Below are 27,418 nucleotides of genomic sequence, written 5' to 3' on the forward strand. Positions count from 1 at the left end.
CCCTTGTGTAAATGCAAGGAGGACTAAAATGAATGGTCAATTTATAGTGTTATAAGTCTTGTAAAATGTATGAAAGAGTGGTTTCTTAAACAGAGCTGCTGACTGTGGGAGAGCATTGTGGTTTAAGAAAAGGTAGTGGATGTGTGAACAAGGTATGGCATTTGGTCTGAAGAATGTAAAAATAATTGGAGAGAGTAACATTCATGTGGCATTTACGGATCTGGATAAAGCAAAGTTGATATAGATGCTTAATGGAAGTTTCTTCTAATGGAGTAGAGGAAAATGGCTCCTTCCAGGGCTGTATGCAATAGTAGAAGGAATCAGAAATTTAGCTTTGAAAATGTGATTGAGCAAACAGAAAACTTACTTAGTGTAGTCTTTGGGAATCATCTACCCCTACAGCCTGGGCTAGGCACAGGCCTTTGGATTTGGTTAAATGAAGCTGTTGGAAGGCTCATGTATCCTCCATAGCCTGGCTGGTCTGTTACACTTTTTAAGAAGCATACCTGTAAAATTTATACCTGCATAGGTACAAATAATGTCATTTGTGGACTTGAAGTGAAATCTTTGTCAAGTCTAATTTTACTCATATTCTTTGTTGTTACAATGTTAATCATATTCTTAGCTGTTACCTTCAACTACTGTAATTGGTATTCCATACGGTGAAGAAAAAGTGCCTTCCTTCATTTGAAATAAACATTTGTCTATAAACTTGTATGCATCACTACAAGTGCAATCGGACTAATCTTGTCACAAACAGCTGCTCAGATCAAGATCTACAAAGCCTTCAAATATTTTGAATACCTATAAGAAATGACCTCTTAACTACTCCTTTGTGAGCTGAATAGATTTAGTTAATTTAGTTGGCTGTCATAATATTTGTTTTTCAGTGAGGAACTCATCTTGATAGCTTGTCTCTATTTTCTCTATTCTCTCTGACTTACTCTTGAATATGAATGCCATACCTATTTAGTTTGCTTTTTTACTGCTGCTTTACTCTGCTTGCTTAGCTTTAGGTCATCAAAGATTCTTACTGTATAATCTTTTTCCTCATCTATGTTATATGCGTCTACAAAATTTGTACTATAGCTTGTCTTCACGTTGTTATTACTGTGTGAAGCATAGCGCGTATCATTATTAAATTCATTTATACCTGTGAGCCTGGTGTAACAGTTTGTCTATTATCAGCTTGCAGCTGTAGACATGCAATTTCTATTGTAGCCTTCTCTTCCAGCAGAGTGGTCTCTACAGATTTTGATATCATACAATGTAGCCTATTGTCGTTGTCACTAATATATAAAACAAAAGAATCTTGGTTAGAAAACTAATCCCTGCTGCACACCACTTGTTATGTACAACCGTTTTGAGGTTTGAAAGTTAGTCACTGCTCTTTGTGTATGGTCAGTCAGTCATTGTTCTAACTGCCCAAAGTACAAAGTACATCTGTACTATGGGGTTTACTTTTGCAAGTAATCTTTGGTGCAGGATTTTTTAATGCTTCCTGAAAATATAGATAGATAACATCAGCCACTTGACTTTCATCATACATACTTTGCTTGTATCACGCATGTCGAACAGATCATAAAAGACAGCAAGGAGATTTGTTAGACATGAATGGTTTCATCAAACACCTTGTTATGAAATGTAAAGTGGTGATCCTTTAAAAGATTCATGCTTTTTTTGCCAATGATGGTTTCAGTAAGTTTCCAGCTCTGAATTTCAGACCATTTGAGTGATCATTTCTAAGAAGAGGCTATTTAACCTCTCTTGAATATTAGTGTTACTTTAGCAAATTTTCAATCGTGTGGAACTTTCCCCATAGCAAGTGACTTATTAAAAAGAGCTGTCACGGGCTACATATCTTATTTTTAGCCTCTTTCTTTATTTTTATTTAGTTTCATTTTGTTTAATGCTGAGAGTGTATCTTGATCTTGTGTGTCAATATGGTATGTTGCAAATTGTTCTCCTTCACTAGCAGTGGGACTGGATCTGGAACATGAGATGTGTCTTCAGTGGTAAATATGGATGAAAAAAATCATTTAAGATCTTTGCCATGGCTTCATTGTCTTGAACCAAGTCACCTTTTTCCGTAAGTAATAAACCAGTTGACTGGGTAGTGACAGCCTTGCTTCTGACATAACTATAGAATTCTTCAGTTTCTTTTGCCATTTTTAGAAATGTATGCTTCATATTGACATTTACTTTATGCTTAAGATTTTTTTCCTGTGTAAACTTATGTAAACTCTTTTATCATGCTAACTATTGCTCTATTTGTTTCTTTTCTGTTATTTTCTTGGACAATAGGCATTTTCTTATTTCATTGTTTCACTGTTTTACCAGACCAACCTCTCCTCTGCCATTTGTTTTACATGGCCATATAATTGAGTTTTCTTCATGAATCTTTCTAATGATTTCTTCACACCACATATCATTCTCACATTTCATATCTTACTCTGTCTATCCATATCATTCCAGCTGTCCCATGTAAGGTATCCACCATGGCTTCTCTTATCTTTTACGTATCCTGACTATCGTAAACTTAGATTTTATGTCCTTGCGTCATTGATGGGACAAGGGCTTTCATGCAGACTTCTTAAACAACTTGCCAGTTACGTATCCTGACTATCGTAAACTTAGATTTTATATCCTTGCGTCATTGATGGGACAAGGGCTTTCATGCAGACTTCTTAACAACTTGGCCCGAATTTTTCCTGTTTGCCTGAAATTTTATTGCAACTCCATTTTTTTTTCTTAAATGATCAGTTTCAATTTCAGTTTTCACACTACCATCCTTACAGTCTTAGATATTTAAGCTCATCCACAATCTCCAATTAAACACATGCAGGCTGATATTGCACTTTGATCTCCTGTCCAGTGTTTCCTCTGATTCAATTAACAGCACATCATCAGCAGCTTACAGCAACTTTAGCAACTTCCTTTTTGTTTTTTCAAGATTATGACACTACAGTTACCCCCACCTTGTTCTGATCTCATTTAATACCCCAGACAACTTTTCTAAAGTGTATTTAGGGAACTTACCAGTTCCAAACAAGTTTTGATTTGCCATTAGATGTCACTAATCTGATTATTACCTTCATGCATATCAATACATATTACGTCTTCCCAGTACAGCACCCTCTCTTACCACTGTGGTATCATGTCAAACCTGAGCATGATTTCAGAACTGCCATCTCATAGTCTGGAAAACTAGTCTGTTGTTAGGCTGCATCTGTTATCATCACTCACAATAAGATATCTTTTTTCTTTATGCAAACTGAGAAGGCATGGGCAACTGGTCTTCTCATTGATATATATATATATATATATATATATATATATATATATATATATATATATATATATATATATAAATGTAGGTTCGGCCATTCTTTCGTCTGTTTCCTTGCGCTACCTTACTAATGCGAGAGACAGCGACAAAGTATAATGAATAAATAAATATATGAATATATGTATATCCCTGGGGATAGGGGGGAAAGAATGCTTCCCATGTATTCCCTGTGTGTCGTCAAAGGCAACTATAAGTGGAGGGAGTTGTGGGGCTGAAAATCCTCCCCTCCAGTTTTTTACTTTTCCTAAGGAAAGAATAGAGAAGGGGGCCAAGTGAGGATTTTCCCTCTTAGGCTTAGTCCTCTGTTATTAACACTACCTTGCTAACACAGGAAATGGCATATATGTATGGAAAAAATACATATATGTATAAACCTTAGCCTGAGCCAGGTAACCATTTTGTTGACCAACCTTCAGCCTTTCGGATGGACGAGCTGCTGGGTTGATTGTGGACCGATTTTTGCAACTAGGATTCAGACTTATGTGTTCGCCCTGTGCAGCCCGTGAATGCGTCATGGTCAGGAATGTTAAATGCTACATCATAGATGTCTGTAACATAGCAGTTAGTGCACATTGTTGGTTGATGTGCATTCGACTCTTGGGCAGCCCATGAATGTATCATGATCAAGAATGCTGAATGCTACACCATAGATGTCTATAACACAACATTTAGTTCTTATTGTTGGTTGATAGCCAAGACAATCGTTTACTATGATCTGTAACACTTTAGCAGCTGTTTAAGTTCGGGCCATTCCCTCTTTCCCATGTGGAACATTTTTTGAAATAAAAAAAAGGATATATGAATATGTATGAGGAAGTGGCAACAAGCAAAGAAGAGGTAAAAAGGAGGTAGGATGAGAATATTGGATCATTGCTGAATATGTTAGACATTAGAGTGGTGATGTAGTTTGTTTGGGATGTGGTGTAAGAAAGTCATGGCTAATTATAGTTGGAAGAGAGGGGAGGTAGAGAAAGCCTTGCATGAGATGAAATGTGACAAAGCAGCAGGAATTATTTCTCATGAAAGGGGGGTGACAGTGGCATTGATTGCTTAGTTAGGCTATTTGACATTATTTTGGCCCAAGGGAGGTGCCTGAGGAGAGGCAGAATGCATGTATATTGCCCGTATATAAAGATAAGGGAGACAAAAGTGAATGCTCATATAGAAGCTTGTACTGAATACCTACTAAAGTATGTGAGAGAGTGGTGATTGAAAGGGGGTGGGGGGGAATGTACAGGACACCTGACTGGGGAGGAGCATTTTGGCTTCATGTGAGGTATAGGGTATGTGGATCAGGTGTTTCAGTTGAAGATTTTTATATGAGAAATACTTAAGAGAACAAGAGTGATTGTACGTGGCAATTAAGGCCTGGCCTTTATGTGTAATATAGTGTGTGACTGGAGCCTCCAACTTTAAGGGAAAAAATGGTGAAATTGAATGATACAAGTGACTGAGAGACTTTGTGGAAGGTGCTACATTTTTTTTCATACTTATTTATTGTTTCTTGCATTAGTGAAGCAGTGTAAGGAACAAACAAAAAGTGGCCTAATTTACTCACAACCACTCTCTGGCTGTCATGTATAATTTACCAAAACCAGAGCCTCCTGTCCACAACTGTGAATAGAAGGCTACACATTTTTAGGGTACATGAAAAGTAAACATATGCAGTGACAAATTTTTATCTAGAGAGTAAGGCATGTGTGTGAGGAGGAAGAGAGGAAGGTGATTGTTCATGGTGAAGGTGGGTCTGCATCAGGGCTGTGTGATGTCACTGTGACTGTTTAATATATTTAAGGATGGAGTGTGGTAAAGAAGGTAAGTGCAAGAATCTTAAGGTGTGGGGCAGGTCTGTGGTATTTTTAGGAGTGGGGGGGTGGGGGTCAGGGAAGGTGAGGCATTTGTTACTTACAGATGACATGGCTCTGGTGGCAAACTTTATAGAGAAGCTCCAGATGTAGACAAAGCTTGGGAGAAGTTGTGTGTGAGAGGAATAAGGTAAGAGTAGATATGAACAAAAATAAGGTCATGAGGTGCAGCAGGGGGAATGAGGCAGGATGGCTTGAGCATAAGTATAGTGTGAGAGGGTTGATCATGTTAAGAATGACAATGTAAGAGGTCTGGTACAGTAGTAAGTGCAGTCTAGTTAAGAAATCTGACGTGTGTGTGTTGAAATTGTTTAGACATATGAAAAGGTTAAGAAACAGACTGACTGAAAGGATCTACATGTCAGAATTGGTGGGAGAAAGGTAGATGGGAAGACCAAGAAGGAGATTAGGGATAAAGTGAAGGAATTATTGGAGTACTGGTGCCAGGACATTCAGGAGGGCAAAAGGTATGCTTGGGATAGAATTAAGTTGGATCACTTTAATATATGGGAGTAACAAGATGTCACTTGGTGAATTAGGGCATATTAAGCAGTTGAGATGAACTACAGAGTAGTCTGCTGAGCTTGGCTTTTGATAACAGACGTTGGTTTTGGTACATCATGCCTGACAGCTAGAGAGTAGGTGTGTATAAACATGGCTGGTGTTTGGTTGTTCCTGATGTTACTCCATCAAGTCAGAGAAGACAGTTATGTTTAAAATAAATAAAAAATTTTTATGCAGATCATGATGAAGATGAAGAGTGTATGATTTTAATATTCTGAATAGAATCTTGTTGAATTAGAAAATACAGTACTCAGTAGTCTTTTGAGAGGTTTTGACATTGCTTTTTTCAGCCAACATGGGCAGGCTGATGTTCAACATAGACCCTGTTTTCATGTGTGATTGTCTAGTTAGGGGGTCTTTGCTATTCTCTGTTTCAGTATTACTGTTGTCCCTTCTCTCTAATCTGTCAGATGTGACCAGTCACCATTATCAGAAAGCTTACTAATTTCATCCAAATCAGTTTGTATCAAAACTCCTATATTATTAGAGGTAGCTTGCACTGCTTCAGGAGTGCAATGATGTGTACACTCTGACATGTAGATGAATGCTAATGAACAGAATTGTAAACTGTAAATATGTAAAATAAATGCTTATTCTTTTTAAAGATATGTTGGTTATGCCTAGCTGTGTAAGTGCAAACTCTAGCTAAGTCAAGCAGAATTTTGAGTAGCAAAAAGGTAAATTGTGTATATGTGAATTTAACACTTGTGAATTTGGCATAAGTGATGTGAACCAGTTTATGTGTGGAATATTTAATTGGATTATCTTATTCATAGTACTTCATGATTCATAGTATTTCATGAAACATAAAGTTAAGTGTTTCATGTGAGGGCTCTGTGGTTTACAATGTACTGTATACTGAAAATTCATAAGATAAGTAGGTGACATTCTCTCTTACAGTATAGTATAGTTTTATTATATTTGATATTTGGTATTTAGAAAAGAGTGAAATTTTATACTTTTTAAGAAATGATTGTTTTCTAAAACAGTTATATTATATGATTTGTTCTTGTACAACTTTCTTTAGAAGGTTATGCTGATGGATTCTCTCTAGGTAAATAGGACTGACCTTTGTTTACCTAAACCGTCTCTGTGTCTCCAAATCCCTTTTACCCTTCCCCCTTTTCCTCAGGAATGTGGTACTACTGATGCTGAGGAGGAGGCAGGAGCTGAGATATCCGCACTAGTCAACTATGTACAACCTGTACACTTTCACTCATTTGAGGCAGCAGAAAGTAAGTTAATGACTGTATTGTATTAATTTATCATTCTGAATTTATATGGTATGTTTCTGTTTCAAATATAATCAAATTAAAGTGAAAATTACTGTGTTTGTGTTTTCGAATCTGTAAGAATTTCTGTGTATTTAATGCATATATTTTGAATATTATGGAAATTAGCATTCCTTTGTATTCACCTTGAACCATTTTTTTTCAGTCACACAGTAATATTTCTTCAAGAAATGGGTAATATTCAGTTGTAGCTTTGCTAAAGACACCTTTGGCATCAGTTAAAGTGATATGACTGAAGTCTTTTAAATAATGTGAGGTGAATTTCAATTTAACAATGGTATCCTTAGTGGTGTAATCATAAGTCATAGATGTGTAGCCAAATTTGTTTTTTATATTTATATATATATATATATATATATATATATATATATATATATCCCTGGGGATAGGGGAGAAAGAATACTTCCCACGTATTCCCTGCGTGTCGTAGAAGGCGACTAAAAGGGGAGGGAGCGGGTGGCTGGAAATCCTCCCCTCTCGTTTTTTTTTTTAATTTTCCAAAAGAAGGAACAGAGAAGGGGGCCAGGTGAGGATTTTCCCTCTAAGGCCCAGTCCTCTGTTCTTAATGCTACCTCGCAAATGCGGGAAATGGCGAATCGTATGAAAAAAAAAAAGAATATATATATATATATATATATATATATATATATATATATATATATACACATATGTGTGTGTGTGTGTGTGTGTGTGTGTGTGTGTGTGTTACCAGACTTAGCCTGCTTGAGGTTACACAGCAATTGTAAAGTCAACTTTGGCGAGTCTGTATCATTGTCATTTAACGAAACAGAATAGTTTCACCAAAGAATTTCTTGCTTCAAAGGAGTCCATCCTATCCCTGCTTCTGGGTGTAGTACAGCCTTACAGCTGCAAGAGCCCCCCCCCCTTTTTTTTTTTTTCCAAAAGAAGCGACAGAGAAGGGGGCCAGGTGAGGATATTCCCTCAAAGGCCCAGTCCTCTGTTCTTAACGCTACCTCGCTAATGCGGGAAATGGCGAATAGTTTGAAAGAAAGAAATATATAAAATGCAAAACTCCAACAGCCAGGCTCGAACCCCGGGATCTTATGCTCAGTAGGTGAGAGTGCAATGGCTAGGCTATGCTAGTGGTGATGCTACACCAGCTGTGCATAAGGTCCCAGGTTTGAGCCTGGCTGTTGGAGGTTTGTATATTCTATGGAAGTGTGTGTTCATACGCACTATATTCATGTATACACACACACACACACACACACACACACACACACACACACACACACAGAACTGACTCCCATTTTTGCATATTTTTTAGTAGGTTGTCCATTCTTACTTGTTCAAAAAATGTATTAATGTATGCCAATCAAGTTTTTGCACAAACTGCTGACCATTCTTGTAAGAAGACTGAGGGGTCTTTATGTGCATAAGACACATGACCCTGATGAAGTTTCTTGATACATGATCAAGTAGTGTACAAAAAGACTTAACAGACCATTGGAAATGATATTAAGAAAATCACGGGAAAAGGAAGTAGTGCCAGGGAAGAGAGCAAATTACTTAAGTGAGAGACAACAAAAAAGTTGTGCATAAAATATCTCTTAGACTTCAGTTAGCAAGTTAGCTCCATTTAGACAAGAGAAATTGATTGATGGATTATGTGTTCCTGGTCTGTCAAAGGGCATTTGACCCTGCCTGGCATTTGATAAAGAAGCTGGATGTTCAGGATGGCATAAGAGGAAGACTCCTTTGATGCTTATAAACTTAATATTATGAAACCGATGACAGATATTAGAGTATCCTTCTCAAAATAGTCCAGGGTCGCCAGTGTTGTGCCACAGGGCATGTTGGGGGACTATAGCTTTCCGTGATCATATAGTCCACCAACTGGAAGAACTGGTCTTACATCTGTACATGTTTTCAGGTAATACAAAGGTCACTGAGAATTACAGAATGATGAGGATTGTATCAACACTTACAAGTCTCAAAGCTGATGTGATGTATGGTTGATAAAATTCAACATGAATAAATGTAATGAGACTGAAAAAATGGCAACAGTATGAAAACAGAGGAAATATGTTACAAGAATCTGTGTGTCATGCAAACTTCGGGGCAACATCAAACTTAACCTTTCATCAAAATGCCACCTCAGGAGAATGGCAGAGACAAACTGTATCCTGGCAGGTATAAACATTTTATATGGATAAGAAAATGTTAGAAATACTATTTACAGTGTGTATTAGACCCAATTTGGAATGTGATACTTCTCACGTTTGATCAGCAAGTTTAAAGGAGAAGGCATGGAAGAGAAAAACAAAGATGGGAGAGGTCAAAGGCAATAAATTTGCCCAGAGTGGAAAATGGAAGAGTAATGGAAACTTGGGGACAGACTTGAATTTGCTATATCAGTGTAACAGTATTGACTCTGAACATTTCGTTTTGAGATGCAGAGATATAGTAACCAGAGGCCATAACATGAAAATAAGCAAGAAATTCATTAGATAGATGAATAAAAGTACTTTTTTCAGGAGCAGAATGGTGAATGAATAGAATAAGCTGTCATGAAATTGTGAATGCTGACAGTTACAAAAGTTTAAAAGTTGTATGATAGAAGAGAATGTCTGAGGTCAGAGACAGAAGAAGAAAGGAGAAAACAGAAAATAATATGGGGCTGAAGAAGAAGTACAGAAAATAGTGACTAGTGCAGAGGAACATAGATGGTGGTACACTGAAGTTTAGGGACATAAGTATTACGAAATGAAGTTATAAAGAGGACAGTATACTCAGGGGCATAGCTGTCAGGGAATATATGGTGTATCGAATCACAGTTTTTGTTGTTAATAAGTATTCAAGGCTAACACGTTATGTATGAAGATAAAGGAGAGTATTCTAGAAAGAGCCAGAGATGCAGAGGTGAATGAATGTGGAGCAAGAGACAGCTATATGTAAGTTACTAATGGTTTCTGGACTTAGAGAATACCAGTGTCTGCCATAGACATGGCAGATACAATTTCTGAAAAAATGAAACTAAGAGATTTGGGAGATATTGCCTAGATATAAGGGGATGATCTGTAGTGATTACATTTGATATGGAGACATAGAGCAAGAAGATACTTAAGCTGGCCAAAGAAACTTGCTAGTATTCTGGTATATGGTGGGTTATCCTTCACAGGAGAGAGACTAAAGGATGAGGAGGAAAGTAAAAAAAAAAAAAATCCGTATGAGGACAAAAATTGAAAGGCACCAAAAGAGACTACAGGGTAGATTAGCCACATCACTATTTCATAGAGGCCAGGTGGATTAAATAGTGTCAGCGTTAGACTGAAAGTTTTGTTCAGTATACAAATGTAGATGGACTGGTACTGAATGGTAGAAAGCTGGAGTTTAAAAACCAGGTTGAAGAAATCAAACCAGATTCTGTTGCAGCTGTAGGACCGAAACTTTCTGCATTAATGAGATTAAATGTAACCAAATCATTCTGGAGTGATACAATGTTGCAAGAAGGAAAAAAGACAATGTGGGAAGAGAGTTAGCCATCTTAGTAAGGAACTTCTAAAAGAAGTTTCAAGAGACATTGGTGGATGATCCATTTAATGCTCTGGCATTCCAAGAATTCAGTTTATTATGATTCAAAAAGTTATAATCACAATGATGCATTTTGCATCATTTGCCTTGAAAATTCACCAAAAGTCAGTTTGAGTCAGTATGTGCATCACAAAGTTCAGAGAGAACCTCATATGTATGAGAAGGATCAGTTATTATGTTTGACAGGTCTACATTGTAAGTACAGTGCAATTATTGGTTAATTTGGTGACATGATTAGTGATGATGATGGTTGTGGACAGACAGCGATGAGAGTGGTAGTGTAGTTATTGCAAATGATATAGAAGGTGCAGTGGTGTTGATGTTATGTGATATTGGAAATGTTGATGATGGTGGTGTTGATGGTGAAATCAGTGGTAGTGATATTAGAAATGGAGTGGAATATTTCCACATCACTGGGAAACAGCATAATGTTTCAAGGCAAATCTCTCTTTTGATGCCACATGATAGGAAATTTGTTTTTAACATGTAAGCTTATAAACAGTTAATATATAATGAAAGCAGCATGAAAAATTATATAAACTCTTTTGCCACACACTTCCAGCCAATTTTTGCTTGTTCAATGATGATGCTAAAGTTGTGTGCGAAGTACAGAATGATGAGAATTTCATCAATATACTGAGGGACTTACATGAGCTCCAGAGTTGATCAGATACATGGTTGATGAAGTCCAACCCAGATTGAGGTGGAGAAATGAATAAGGGAAACAGTGAGAAAAGGCCTTGGTATGATTATTATCTTGAAATGAAACAAGATAGGTGAATCTTTGCATCAGAGGGACTTTGGGGTTAACAGTTTCCAACTGAGCATCACCAGTTGACACCTCATGAGGAGAATTGTTGCTGAAGCAAATTGGTTAATGGCTATCATTAAACAGGGATAAGGAACTATTCAGTAAATTATGTACAACTGGCATTCAAATTAGATTAGAATAGGCATCTTGAGTTTATTTACCAAACTTAATCCTTTCTGTGTGGCAGCAGGCACCCAGCACCCCTTCTGTAGTACAACTTTCAGAAATGAAACATAGAAAGATTATATACTGTCCATGGCCGTGATTTGAACATGAACACTTGATTATAAAGATACAGAACTTGTTTGCATGTAATTGGGAATACTACTGCTGTGAGATGCCCTTTGGTGTGTGACATCAACCAATCAGCACCGCAAAAAGTATGAATATGCTGTGTTATTACATGTTTCTGTTACATCATTACAATAGTGCTTGTATAGGCATATATCTCTGTTTGTATTAGTACATATTAATGTAAAATTATATGTGTTTTGCCTGAAAATGATAAAATTTGCATGAAAAAGATCTATAAAAACTCCAAGGTTTCCCAACCCTGCTACAACAGTGTGACTTTGTACTCCTTTCTCATGACCTCTTGAGGATAACTAAGCCCCTTGAACCTTCATTTTCTTTCATGTGGGTGAATGTGTAGAAGTGTTTGGAAGCTTTTTGTTACCATGAGAAAATGTTTTACTGTTAAAGGTGCTAATTTTGAAATAATAACAGTCAGGCCCTACTATGAAAAGTAATGGACACAAATCATACTACACATGGAAAGGATCGAAGAAACATGAAGATCTAGCAAAGAAGGTCTAGAGGAGGGCAACAGATATGGCACCTGAAATAAGGAAGCTGAGTTACAGGGAGAGGTTAAAAGTTATAGATTTGTGCACCATGGATGGGAGAAGAATCAGGAAATCTAATTTTTGGATCAATTTGACAGTGTCAGCAGTCAACAGTTCTTTGAAAGATACTTAGAAAGAGAGCAAGAGGTCATATAAAGAAACCCAATGAGAAACTTGTTAAAAGAAATGTACATAACTCCCTCTATGGTAATACAGTTATGAATGAATGGAATGAGGTAAATGATGAAAATATAAATGCAGACTACATACAAAAGTTTAAAGTTATATGAAAGTAAAGAAATTTCAAGGAATTGGGCTCCAAGTAAAGACTTCCCAACCCATATTGTACAAATCGTTTACACACACACACACATGAACCCCTGCTAATTCAGCCTTCACCATTTGTTTTTCAGCTGACTGAACCATGAATATTTTAATTTTTTCGTCTGGAATGGCTGAATTCGCAGAGCATTTTGTGTGCAAATGACTGAGAAGTCCTGTAGTGTGAACCCCCTTACCTGTGTGGGGCTACTTGTGTGCTCTTTGATTATGTTTTGTTTTGTCTCAGGTTAGAAGTAACTTCACACCACTACCAGTTGGTAGGGTGTGTGATCTTATGAAACATGTCCAGTAGTGTTTTTGTTATTAAGCATCTTGATAGGATGACAAGAACAGGCACCAGGTGCCTCAAAATTTTCATCCAGATGTTTAAACGGTTAATTGAAACAAACTTAACCTTCATTCCTCATGCTGTACTACTAAGTGGAAATGCTAACCCTTGTGAATACTGGAGTCATGTAAACAACAGTATTGCTGCTTCCATTTCATAGCTAGTGAAAGTATTCAAATTATCTTCACCTGTCTTCAGTACTTATCTGCAGAGAAAACATATGATAATCATAAGTGTGATATTTTGGGAATGCTGTAGGGAGAGTGTCTTATTCACTCTATGTCAGATGGTTGGACACACACACACACACACACACACACACACACACACACAACACTACCACCACAGTGAGGGTCAGGAGCATGCAGGACTGTTTTTATTTTTGTTGAAAAGGAGGCAGAGCATGTGATGAAAGTAATGGGAAGGAGATGCAGTAGGGGCCCTTTGCCATAATATTTCCTAGAGGTACCATTTTACTGTGGCAAGTGAAGGTGTTAAAAGAGCACTAGATGTGGGGTATCTGATTTGTTGATGAGAAAAGCAAGTATTTACTTATTGACATAACTTGGATTAAGGATAATAAGAATCAGAAAAAGAATAGAGTATTTATTGCTGTTAGGCTAGTGAGTTACCTGTCTTGGAAGTAAAGTCAGGGGTTAGCGAGAGGACAAGAGCAAGGGAAGGAGTAGCACTACTCTTGAAACAGGAGTTGTGGGAGTATGTGAGAGAATGTAAGAAAGTAAATTCTCGATTAATATGGGCAAAACTGAAAGTTGATGGAGAGAGATGGGTGATTATTGGTGCATATGCACCTGGGCATGAGAAGAAAGATCATGAGAGGCAAGTGTTTTGGGAGCAGCTGAATGAGTGTGTTAGTGGTTTTGATGCACAAGACCGGGTTATAGTGATGGGTGATTTGAATGCAAAGGTGAGTAATGTGGCAGTTGAGGGAATAATTGGTATACATGGGGTGTTCAGTGTTGTAAATGGAAATGGTGAAGAGTTTGTAGATTTATGTGCTGAAAAAGGACTGGTGATTGGGAATACCTGATTTAAAAAGCGAGATATACATAAGTATACGTACGTAAGTAGGAGAGATGGCCAGAGAGCGTTATTGGATTACGTGTTAATTGACAGGCATGCAAAAGAGAGACTTTTGGATGTTAATGTGCTGAGAGGTGCAACTGGAGGGATGTCTGATCATTATCTTGTGGAGGCGAAGGTGAAGGTTTGTATGGGTTTTCAGAAAAGAAGAGAGAATGTTGGGGTGAAGAGGGTGGTGAGAGTAAGTGAGCTTGGGAAGGAGACTTGTGTGAGGAAGTACCAGGAGAGACTGAGTACAGAATGGAAAAAGGTGAGAACAAAGGAGGTAAGGGGAGTGGGGGAGAAGTGGGATGTATTTAGGCAAGCAGTGATGGCTTGTGCAAAAGATGCTTGTGGCATGAGAAGCGTGGGAGGTGGTTTGATTAGAAAGGGTAGTGAGTGGTGGGATGAAGAAGTAAGATTATTAGTGAAAGAGAAGAGAGAGGCATTTGGACGATTTTTGCAGGGAAAAAATGCAAGTGAGTGGGAGATGTATAAAAGAAAGAGACAGGATGTCAAGAGAAAGGTGCAAGAGGTGAAAAAGAGGGCAAATGAGAGTTGGGGTGAGAGAGTATCATTAAATTTTAGGGAGAATAAAAAGATGTTCTGGAAGGAGGTAAGTAAAGTGCATAAGACAAGGGAGCAAATGGTAACTTCAGTGAAGGGGGCTAATGGGGAGGTGATAACAAGTAGTGGTGGTGTGAGAAGGAGATGGAGTGAGTATTTTGAAGGTTTGTTGAATGTGTTTGATGATAGAGTGGCAGATATAGGGTGTTTTGGTTGAGGTGGTGTGCAAAGTGAGAGGGTTAGGGAAAATGATTTGGTAAACAGAGAAGAGGTAGTAAAAGCTTTGCGGGAGATGAAAGCCGGCAAGGCAGCAGGTTTGGATGGTATTGCAGTGGAATTTATTAAAAAAGGGGGTGACTGTATTGTTGACTGGTTGGTAAGGTTATTTAATGTATGTATGATTCATGGTGAGGTGCCTGAGGATTGGCAGAATGCGTGCATAGTGCCATTGTACAAAGGCAAATGGGATATGAGTGAGTGCTCAAATTACAGAGGTAAAAGTTTGTTGAGTATTCCTGGTAAATTATATGGGAGGGTATTGATTGAGAGGGTGAAGACATGTACAGAGCATCAGATTAGGGAAGAGTAGTGTGGTTTCAGAAGTGGTAGAGGATGTGTGGATCAGGTGTTTGCTTTGAAGAATGTATGTGAGAAATACTTAGAAAAGCAAATGGATTTGTATGTAGCATTTATGGATCTGGAGAAGGCATATGATAGAGTTGATAGAGATGCTCTGTGGAAGGTACTAAGAATATATGGTGTGGGAGGCAAGTTGTTAGAAGCAGTGAAAAGTTTTTATCGAGGATGTAAGGCATGTGTACATGTAGGAAGAGAGGAAAGTGATTGGTTCTCAGTCAATGTAGGTTTGTGGCAGGGGTGTGTGATGCCTCCATGGTTGTTTAATTTGTTTATGGATGGGGTTGTTAGGGAGGTGAATGCAAGAGTTTTGGAAAGAGGGGCAAGTTTGAAGTCTGTTGGGGATGAGAGAGCTTGGGAAGTGAGTCAGTTGTTGTTCGCTGATGATACAGCGCTGGTGGCTGATTCATGTGAGAAACTGCAGAAGCTGGTGACTGAGTTTGGTAAAGTGTGTGAAAGAAGAACGTTAAGAGTAAATGTGAATAAGAGCAAGATTATTAGGTACAGTAGGGTTGAGGGTCAAGTCAGTTGGGAGGTAAGTTTGAATGGAGAAAAACTGGAGGAAGTAAAGTGTTTTAGATATCTGGGAGTGGATCTGGCAGCAGATGGAACCATGGAAGCGGAAGTGAATCATAGGGTGGAGGAGGGGACAAAAATCCTGGGAGCCTTGAAGAATGTGTGGAAGTTGAGAACATTATCTTGGAAAGCAAAAATGGGTATGTTTGAAGGAATAGTGGTTCCAACAATGTTGTACGGTTGCGAGGCGTGGGCTATGGATAGAGTTGTGCGCAGGAGGGTGGATGTGCTGGAAATGAGATGTTTGAGGACAATATGTGGTGTGAGGTGGTTGGATTGAGTAAGTAATGTAAGGGTAAGAGAGATGTGTGGAAATAAAAAGAGCGTGGTTGAGAGAGCAGAAGAGGGTGTTTTGAAATGGTTTGGGCACATGGAGAGAATGAGTGAGGAAAGATTGCCCAAGAGGATATATGTGTCGGAGGTGGAGGGAACAAGGAGAAGTGGGAGACCAAATTGGAGGTGGAAAGATGGAGTGAAAAAGATTTTGAGTGATCGGGGCCTGAACATTCAGGAGGGTGAAAGGCGGGCAAGGAATAGAGTGAATTGGATCAATGTGGTATACTGGGGTCGATGTGCTGTCAGTGGATTGAACCAGGGCATGTGAAGCGTCTGGGGTAAACCATGGAAAGTTGTGTGGGGCCTGGATGTGGAAAGGGAGCTGTGGTTTCGGGCATTATTTCATGACAGCTAGGGACTGAGTGTGAACGAATGGGGCCTTTGTTGTCTTTTCCTAGCGCTACCTCGCACACATGAGGGGGGAGGGGGATTTTATTCCATGTGTGGCGAGGTGGCGATGGGAATGAATAAAGGCAGACAGTGTGAATTGTGTGCATGTGTATATATGTATGTGTCTGTGTGTGTATATATATATATGATATGATAGAGTTGATAGAGATGCTCTGTGGAAGGTATTAAGAATATATGGTGTGGGAGGCAAGTTGTTAGAAGCAGTGAAAAGTTTTTATCGAGGATGTAAGGCATGTGTACGTGTAGGAAGAGAGGAAAGTGATTGGTTCTCAGTGAATGTAGGTTTGCGGCAGGGGTGTGTGATGTCTCCATGGTTGTTTAATTTGTTTATGGATGGGGTTGTAAGGGAGGTAAATGCAAGAGTCCTGGAAAGAGGGGCAAGTATGAAGTCTGTTGGGGATGAGAGAGCTTGGGAAGTGAGTCAATTGTTGTTCGCTGATGATACAGCGCTGGTGGCTGATTCATGTGAGAAACTGCAGAAGCTGGTGACTGAGTTTGGTAAAGTGTGTGGAAGAAGAAAGTTGAGAGTAAATGTGAATAAGAGCAAGGTTATTAGGTACAGTAGGGGTGAGGGTCAAGTCAATTGGGAGGTGAGTTTGAATGGAGAAAAACTGGAGGAAGTGAAGTGTTTTAGATATCTGGGAGTGGATCTGTCAGCGGATGGAACCATGGAAGCGGAAGTGGATCATAGGGTGGGGGAGGGGGCGAAAATTTTGGGAGCCTTGAAAAATGTGTGGAAGTCGAGAACATTATCTCGGAAAGCAAAAATGGGTATGTTTGAGGGAATAGTGGTTCCAACAATGCTGTATGGTTGCGAGGCGTGGGCTATGGATAGAGATGTGCGCAGGAGGATGGATGTGCTGGAAATGAGATGTTTGAGGACAATGTGTGGTGTGAGGTGGTTTGATCGAGTAAGTAACGTAAGGGTAAGAGAGATGTGTGGAAATAAAAAGAGCGTGGTTGAGAGAGCAGAAGAGGGTGTTTTGAAATGGTTTGGGCACATGGAGAGAATGAGTGAGGAGAGATTGACCAAGAGGATATATGTGTCGGAGGTGGAGGGAACGAGGAGAAGAGGGAGACCAAATTGGAGGTGGAAAGATGGAGTGAAAAAGATTTTGTGTGATCGGGGCCTGAACATGCAGGAGGGTGAAAGGAGGGCAAGAAATAGAGTGAATTGGAGTCATGTGGTATACAGGGGTTGACGTGCTGTCAGTGGATTGAAGCAAGGCATGTGAAGCGTCTGGGGTAAACCATGGAAAGCTGTGTAGGTATGTATATTTGCGTGTGTGGACGTGTGTATGTACATGTGTATGGGGGGGGGGGATTGGGCCATTTCTTTCGTCTGTTTCCTTGCGCTACCTCGCAAACGCGGGAGACAGCGACAAAGTATAAAAAAAAAAAAAAAAAATATATATATATGTGTACATTGAGATGTATGGGTATGTATATTTGCGCGTGTGGACGTGTATGTATATACATGTGTATGGGGGTGGGTTGGGCCATTTCTTTCGTCTGCTTCCTTGCGCTACCTCGCAAACGTGGGAGACAGCGACAAAGCAAATAATAAGAATAATAAAATATATATATATATTTTTAGTCAATGGTATGCATAAAAAATGATGTTGGCTCATGTTCATCTGTGACATTTATCAGATATTTGTCTTACTTTGGGATTTTAATGTATTAAACCACATGTTTGTAATTGAAAAGTAGCATATGATCATAGTTCACCTCACAAATATATTTTATGAATTCTCTCATGAAATTAATAATCCAAGGATCTTTATTGTTTGATTCTAAAAGAGTTTTCTCTAAAGTAGCTAGTTAGCCCTCAATCTTCTGACTTAGTTTTATCCATTTTGAATGAAATAAGTAATTTTTCCATTGATCAGTTGATGAACACTTTATGACATGCATATCAGGGAGATTGATTAGTCTCTTGGGCAAACCAAGTCAGATCAGCAGGGCAAGAAAATATTTTGAGGTTTGTGAGCCCTTTAAGCTAGTGTCAGCAAATATATCTCGACAGAAAATAGATTCACCATATTGATTTAAAATTTTGATCTCGCCTGGAAGATCATGATACAATCTGTAGCCTGTCTGAAAATTTTAGAGCTTTCCATTTCACTCACCTTTCAGTCTTTTGGTAATCATTTTTTGAATTTTCATTTGACATATTTTCTGTACATGGACAGGAACAACTTTGTCAAATGAAATCTAGTCTGAATTCTTTTTTTATGAATACATTCTTGATGATTTTGATGGGAGAACTTTAAGGCCTTTTCATAAGGGGAAAGAATCCATGGATGGTACAGAAATGCATTTATACAGATTCATGATAGTATGTGATTATCTTATATTTGTACATAATTTACAATTGGCATAAGTTCATTTGTAATATCTACAACAATACCTTCACCAGTAATGAAGCTAATACCACCTTTCTTTTCCTTCTATGATATGATTAAGATCACTGGCTGTGGGATTATGACTACTTACACATGTGAACTGTATGTGAAAGGCACAGAAGACACTTTTTATGGCAAATTGATTTTTATCAGGTCATTCTTGGATGAAGATTGACAGAGTTTTACTTACTGGGGATCTTAAATTTAACTTTACAATAAGATTTGAAAAAAAGGGTTAGTAATGCCATATAGCTGTGAATATAAAGTTAAACTTACCACCAAGGATTTTATCTTCCTTCAGAATAATTGTCCAGCAATTGATTCATATAAATACAGTAAAACAAAAGTCTTTGATTACTTTGCCTTGTCAGGGTAACGCACATCTTCCAAGATATTTGTTAGGCAAAATCCAAGATAACTATGGTTCTCTTCATAAGTTATACAAAACTAGAAAATGCCAAAAATACATTATGAAAAGATACATGTAATGAAAAAGAAGCATCTCACATGACATCATCCAAAGATACAGTCAGTTGTACACAGTACCCTTAGAATAACTATTATTAGCTCTTTTCTTTAGTGTTGCATTGTATTCTTTTAGTTGTATGTTCTTTTTTCAGCTATGTTGATTTATTATATAATGAATAAACATCTTTTATTAGATTATAGCAAGATGTAGTTTTCTGTTTTTGATGTTATTCTGATATACCATTTTAGGAAAAAGGATAGCATATCAACGAGAGATGTCACTTTTACCATCCCAAAGACTTTTTTTTTTATTTATAATTACCCTAGGACCTCTTTCTAAGAAAGGGTCCTGGTGTTACCTAGGTCCTCTTTTCAAATGCTCCTGTAGCCCAAGGCTGTGCTACTTCTTTTAGGAGGAATATGTAGACTTTTTTGGAGTGAGCACTTCTTTGATGAGACTGTATTCCTGATGATACAGCTCACCAAAGGTGACTTGTCATTCTCTGTGTAACCTCAGCTAGGTGGAGTCTGGCAACCCCATCCCAAAGACATAGAATTACACGCAGAGATAACTAGATGTTTTAACATTTCAACAGAAAAATTTGATAATATTGACCAGAGAGTCATCTTTCGTTGTAATTATGAATTTAGATTTTCAGTGAGTTTAGATAATTTTTTTTTCATTCATACTTGCCATTTCCTACATTAGAGAGGTAGCATCAAGAACAGATGACTGAACGTTAGAGGGGAAAAATCCTCACTTGGCCCCATTCTCTGTTCCATCTTTTAGAAAAGTAAAACATATTTCTTATGTTAAATATTTGATATGTAGAAATCAGTAGTATAACTCACCTTGTATTTTTGTAATTTATGCCTCCCGCTTCAGAATTTTGAATGACATTGAAAGTAATATGAATTATAATGGAAATGGTCATTATAATTTATGGTATTTTTTTGATAATTTAATGCATTTCTTTGAATGGAAAAGGAAGTTAAGGAGAAAGAAGACATTTGTTTTAAATGCATGGTAGATACCAATATTTTGCCAGTGAAGATGCTCCCAGAATGAAACTTTTAAACACCAGTGGTATGAACTATTTTCGTTTTGTATCTCATTCTTTTGATTTATACTCTTTGTATTTAATTTCAGTATTGATGATTGTATGAATTATCAGAGTTTGTAATTAGTATTTATTCTGTTTTCCACTCTCTTGTAAGGCTACCTTAGGGTTTTTTATTGACAAGCCCTCAAACTACTGTTGCTAGCCTTGGGCTTTTGAACATTGGATTTTTCTTGCCCTGATAAATTATGTTGTTATATATATAAAGTATGTTTCTGTGATAAACTGATTTACAGTACTTCTAAACTCCTTTACAACCCTACCAGTTAGATAGATTGATGTAACTAGTTATTTTCTCCGGTGTATTAAATATAGAACTTATGATTTTTGTAATTCACATTTCAAGAGAAAAATGAAATATTTACAGTCGTGTTATTAAGTATAAATTTGTGTTGTATAACATTGTGAATATTTTTCCTCAGAAAGAAACAGAAGTTATGAGATGTCATCATTTGTGGAAACTCAGGCCAGCAACTTGCTGAAAGAGAGTCCCATGGAATTTGTTAACTACAACAAGCGGCAATTATCACGGGTTTATCCACGTGGCACACGGGTTGATTCTTCAAACTTTCTACCCCACCAGTTTTGGAATGCAGGATGTCAGTTGGTGGCACTTAACTACCAAACCTTGGGTAAGAAAAGGGCTTTTATGATTAATCCTTTCTTATACCATAATCACAATTATATGTCTCATAGCTAAACATACTTTTTTAGTAATCACTCCAGCCCTTACTTTCATACCTTAAGCTTTAGCTGGTCTTCTATTTTCCTCTTTGTCATCTGTGCCCATCTGGACAAATTTGGTCAGGTGTTGCCTCTTTTAGTAAATTCCACCTTTGCTACTGTAAAGATATCAGGTTTGATTTTCTTACTTCTGACCTAGAATTTTAGTTCAAGTACCTTCTCATACATAATGCTAAAGCTCATTGCTGTTGACCTTTGATTTTGATCTTCCATCCATGTAGCCAAAATTTGTTAACTTCTTTTATCAATATTTTCTTCAGTCTTAATATATTGTCCATATTGAAGGACCATATGCTGGATTTGTTGATGCTATATACACAGACAAGCACTGACGGCTCCTAGTATTGAAGTAATTTCCAGTTTTGTTTCTAGGTTTAACACCTTTAGCTTTTTCATAGGGGATTCATCATTTATAGAAATGTTTGTAAGTCTAATTTAGGTTGCCATATCAAAGAGAACAAATCAAGTCAAGAAGTAGAGAAAGACCCCACACAATAAGCACCACTTGCAAATTGTTGGGCAGTTTTTTTGCACTACCCGTGATTCATTGCAGTATCCACTGTATGAAATGCATAGTGCATATAATTTTCATGCTTAGGAGCTCTAGTATCTCAGGTTCATTCTTTATAGGCCCAGAGTATTCTCTAACAACTTAGAACCTGTATTTTTTATTGCTCTTATAATTCTGGCAAGCTTTCTATCTTTTCATGTTTTTTCATACTACAGTGTCCATTCTTCTCTTGCTGTTAAGTGAACTAGCCAGATGTTTGCATCAATCATCTTAATTTTTGTCTATCCAAATGGTAATTCCCTCCAGTTACATATTAATTTAGCACCTCAAGAACAATTAACAGGCAAAACTTCTTTCACAACCTCATCATGTTGAATTATTCAAGTTAATTGCTCTCTATATTATATGATGTTTTTCTAGTGTAAAAGCTGGGCGATGTAGAAAAAAATTTCCTCCAGACATTATGGGAATCCTCTTTCTTTTTTAAGAATCAGAGACAACAACAGTGCATTAGACAGACTGAAGAGTTCTCCATGTTAGCTTAGTTTTACATTGTTATTTTATGTTCCCCCCCAAAAAAAAGATATTAATTTGTCTTTATCTTTTTTTACATTTTGAAAATATGTTTATTTCCAGACCTTGCAATGCAGTTGAATCTAGGAATCTTCGAGTTCAACAACAGGTCTGGGTATCTTCTAAAGCCTGACTTCATGAGAAGGCCAGACAGACGATTTGATCCATTTGCTGAATCAACAGTAGATGGTATTATTGCTGGCACAGTTTCTGTAAAGGTCAGTGTAGAGAGTATGTATGATTTTAATTAGACCTTATTCCATTAGATGCAGTTAATGACACTTGGAAATATGCCAAGTGAATGATTTTGGGAGATGATCAAAACAATCTCTGATATTTATGGTATAATCCATACAGTACATAACACCACTCTTACTTTTATGGGAGGTTGGATTATTTAGAATATTATTTGAACTCTAGTTAGAGAAGAAAAAAGTTGAGTATGTGCCACTCTTTGGGTTTCACTTAATAGTAACATGAAAGGAAATAAACAAGACCATTTTGTTGATTCATGTATGTCCCTCATGACCACATGCATCATCTTTACTTTTAGTAAACCTTAAAATTAGTAGTAATTATAGAAATTTACTTCGTCACTGATACGATAACACAAATGAGTACTTCATAGTTTAGATATTGATGATACAAGGAAGACCCACATTTCTGGTGGAGAGTAAGGATTACCTGCCCATCATTAGCTTTCACTTGTTATTGATATACATAAATGTTGATTTGTAATTGAGGTGTATGATTTTTTCATAGATGATATTGATGAGATGATGGAACAGCATCCCTAAGATCCCCTTCTTCAGGGCACCAGGATGCTGGCCATGCTCACCAGTAGCAATATGTGAAGGTGGCTAATGGAAGACTTCATTAGTCCTTTCAAGCTCTCATATCTGACTGATAGCAGAAGAGTTTTGTACAATCAAGTCCAGTGTTTTGTAGGTTGACTTTAGGTCATTTGTCTCAAATGTGGAGAGCTTCTTTGATCTGAAGACACCAAGTTCCTCTAATGTGTTTTAGTGTCTGTGCTCAATCCACCATCTGTGGTCATGTTAGATTGGCCCTATGCTGGTTTTCCATGAGCAACCTAGGTCCACCTAGTCAGACTTGTACTGTGATTATACTGTGAGAATATACAACCTCTTTCTTGGCATGTGATTTCATGCATTGCATGGGAGTTCTGGAGAGGGTTCTGTAATGGGTTAAAGTTACTGGTCATGACCAACTTTTTTGGTTTTCATGTCCTTCTTATAGTTTACAAGTCTGAGTTGGTTGTTAGGTTATGTGCAATTGGTGTTGTCAGGGTTGATACACTGCAGACTATCTATTTATTTGTTATTTAAGCTGAGTACATCTGGTTACAACTGAAGATATAGTGTAGGAATCTCTTTATTACTGCAAACATATATTAAACCTAAAATAGAGCATGTATCTGAAATTTGGTCATTCCACTTGAAGGAACTTTAGATTTCATAAAGTTCAGTAAAAAGGAACGAAGACTACCTTGGAAAAGGGAACTAAGCCACTGGGAGAAGTTAGTGACAATGAATTCTCCCACTCCAGAGGAGAGAAGAATTTGGGGAAGACACAATTGCAACTTTCAGTTATTTGAACACTTTTGAATGAAAATACTTTCTGAATTCAGAAATAAGGATCAGCTAAAGGGTATAGCAAGAAATTAAGCAAGAAATGATTGCAAAGTTATGAAGATTCATCTCTGTAGTAACAGTGTGTTGGGTCAGTGGAATAATCATGGTGATGTGACCATGAATGCTGGCAAATTAAAGATTTTTAAAATTCTTTTGATAGAGAAGAATGCATTGGATTACACTGTCTTCTCTGTATCCATAGATATATCTTTATGTTTAGAATATTTAGTTGCAGTGCTCATCCCAACTGCTGCTCACATTTCATATAACCTTTTCTTTTTTTAATAATTGTTCATTTTGCACATTAAGGTAAGCTGTCAGATGAGACTTGCATCTTCATTCATCCTCTCTTTACTGCATTCACTTTTTCCTGTCAATGGTAATTTGTTCTGCTTCTCTGTAAATATATTCCAGGCATTAAGGAGATCAGTCACTGAATTTTTTGATCTCCATATGCCTTTTAACAGTTTTCTTACTCCTATTTCTTAGCTACAGTTTCCTAGGAAGAAATTACCATACTGAATCATGAAGTGCATGTGCATCATTACAGGTAATATCAGGACAATTTTTGTCTGATAAACGTGCTGGCTGTTACATTGAAGTGGAGATGTACGGGCTACCAGCAGACACAGTGCGGAAGCGGTTTAGAACAAAGACTGTTCCAAACAACTGTATTAATCCTATATGGGATGAAGAACCATTTGTTTTCCAAAAGGTAACTATATTGATTTATTTTATTTATAAGTACTCAAACTGATTTCCATAAAAGAGTGCTAGTGTTACCTAAGTCCTTCCTAAAGACTTTTGCAGTCCAAGGCTGCACTGCCTACAATTCCAGAGTAATGTAGGTTCCTTCAGAGTGAGATATTCATTGATGAGAATGTATTCCCAGTGATACATCCTCACCAATCACAAGGTGGGGGAGGGGGCGAAGGTTTTGGGAGCAATGAAGAATGTGTGGAAGGAGTAAACATTATCTCAGAGAGCAAATGGGTATGTTTGAAGGAATAGTAGTTCCAACAATATTATATGATTGTGAGGCATGGGCTATAGATAGGGTTGTACAGAGGAGGGTGGATGGGTTGGATATGAAATGTTTAAAGACAATGTGTGTTGTGAGGTGGTTTGATCAAATAAGTAATGAAAGGGCAAGAAAGATGTGTGGTAATAAAAAGAGTGTGGTTGAGAGAGCAGAAGAGGATGTGTTGAAATGGTTTGGACATATGGAGAGAATGATGGAGAGAATGAGTGAGGAAAGGTTGACAAAGAGGATATATGTATCAGTGGTGGTGGGAACAAGAAGTGGGAGACCAAGTTGGAGGTGGAAGGATGGAGTGAAAAAGATTTTGAGTGATCAGGGCCTGAAAAACGGGAGGGTGAGAGGCATTCAAGGAATAGAGTGAATTGGAACGATGTGGAATACTGGGGTCAATGTGCTGTCAATGGACTGAACCAGGGCATGTGAAACATCAGGGGTAAACCATGGAAAGGTCTGTGGGGCCTGAATATGGATAGGGAGCTGTGGTTTTGGTGCATTACACAAGACAGCTAGAGACTGAGTGTGAACAAATGTGGCCTTTTTGTCTATTTTCCTGGTGCTACCTTGCTGAAGCGGGGGGGCAGCGATGCTGTTTCCTTTGGTGCTGGGTGGCACTGGGAATAGATGAAGGCAAGCGAGTATGAATATGTATAAGTGTATATATTTGTATATGTCTGTATATGTGTATATGTTGATCTGTAAATGTCTGTGTATATGTATATGTTGATATTTTTATGTATGTATATGTAAATACGTGTATGGGCCTTTATGTATATATATGTGTGTATGAGTGGATTGGCCATTCTTTGTCTGTTTCCTGACGCTACCTCGCTGATGCGGGAAACAGTGATCAAGTCTAAAAAATAGATAAAAATTGAATAATAAAAAATGATATGAATATATATTATCCATGTGGATAGGGAGAAAGAATACTTCCCACTATTCCCTGCGTGTCGTAGAAGGCACTAAAAGGGGGGGAGCGGGGGGCTGGAAATCCTCCCCTCTAGTTTTTTTAATTTTCCAAAGAAGGAAAGAGGGGGCCAGTGAGGATATTCCGAAAAAGGCCCAGTCCTCTGTTCTTAACGCTACCTCGCTAATGCGGGAAATGGCGAATAGTTTGAAAAAAAAAAAAAAAAAAAAAAAAATCTGAAATTTGGTCATTCCACTTGAAGGAACTTTAGATTTCATAAAGTTCAGTAAAAAGGAACGAAGACTACCTTGGAAAAGGGAACTAAGCCACTGGGAGAAGTTAGTGACAATGAATTCTCCCACTCCAGAGGAGAGAAGAATTTGGGGAAGACACAATTGCAACTTTCAGTTATTTGAACACTTTTGAATGAAAATACTTTCTGAATTCAGAAATAAGGATCAGCTAAAGGGTATAGCAAGAAATTAAGCAAGAAATGATTGCAAAGTTATGAAGATTCATCTCTGTAGTAACAGTGTGTTGGGTCAGTGGAATAATCATGGTGATGTGACCATGAATGCTGGCAAATTAAAGATTTTTAAAATTCTTTTGATAGAGAAGAATGCATTGGATTACACTGTCTTCTCTGTATCCATAGATATATCTTTATGTTTAGAATATTTAGTTGCAGTGCTCATCCCAACTGCTGCTCACATTTCATATAACCTTTTCTTTTTTTAATAATTGTTCATTTTGCACATTAAGGTAAGCTGTCAGATGAGACTTGCATCTTCATTCATCCTCTCTTTACTGCATTCACTTTTTCCTGTCAATGGTAATTTGTTCTGCTTCTCTGTAAATATATTCCAGGCATTAAGGAGATCAGTCACTGAATTTTTTGATCTCCATATGCCTTTTAACAGTTTTCTTACTCCTATTTCTTAGCTACAGTTTCCTAGGAAGAAATTACCATACTGAATCATGAAGTGCATGTGCATCATTACAGGTAATATCAGGACAATTTTTGTCTGATAAACGTGCTGGCTGTTACATTGAAGTGGAGATGTACGGGCTACCAGCAGACACAGTGCGGAAGCGGTTTAGAACAAAGACTGTTCCAAACAACTGTATTAATCCTATATGGGATGAAGAACCATTTGTTTTCCAAAAGGTAACTATATTGATTTATTTTATTTATAAGTACTCAAACTGATTTCCATAAAAGAGTGCTAGTGTTACCTAAGTCCTTCCTAAAGACTTTTGCAGTCCAAGGCTGCACTGCCTACAATTCCAGAGTAATGTAGGTTCCTTCAGAGTGAGATATTCATTGATGAGAATGTATTCCCAGTGATACATCCTCACCAATCACAAGGTGGGGGAGGGGGCGAAGGTTTTGGGAGCAATGAAGAATGTGTGGAAGGAGTAAACATTA

General features: G+C 37.6%; 1 protein-coding gene across 1 annotated transcript in view; it reads left to right on the forward strand.

The window, feature by feature from the left end:
- Positions 1 to 27,418, forward strand: part of Plc21C (Phospholipase C at 21C) — a 484,769-nt gene that overhangs the window by 402,993 nt on the left and 54,358 nt on the right. Inside the window, exons 15-18 of the mRNA XM_071677149.1 lie at positions 6,911 to 7,013; positions 20,980 to 21,189; positions 22,449 to 22,603; positions 24,591 to 24,755. Coding sequence (XP_071533250.1) covers positions 6,911 to 7,013; positions 20,980 to 21,189; positions 22,449 to 22,603; positions 24,591 to 24,755 — 633 coding nt within the window. The remainder of the gene's footprint in view (positions 1 to 6,910; positions 7,014 to 20,979; positions 21,190 to 22,448; positions 22,604 to 24,590; positions 24,756 to 27,418) is intronic.

Source organism: Panulirus ornatus, chromosome 24 (genome assembly GCF_036320965.1).
Source record: "Panulirus ornatus isolate Po-2019 chromosome 24, ASM3632096v1, whole genome shotgun sequence".
NCBI classification, from domain to species: domain Eukaryota; kingdom Metazoa; phylum Arthropoda; class Malacostraca; order Decapoda; family Palinuridae; genus Panulirus; species Panulirus ornatus.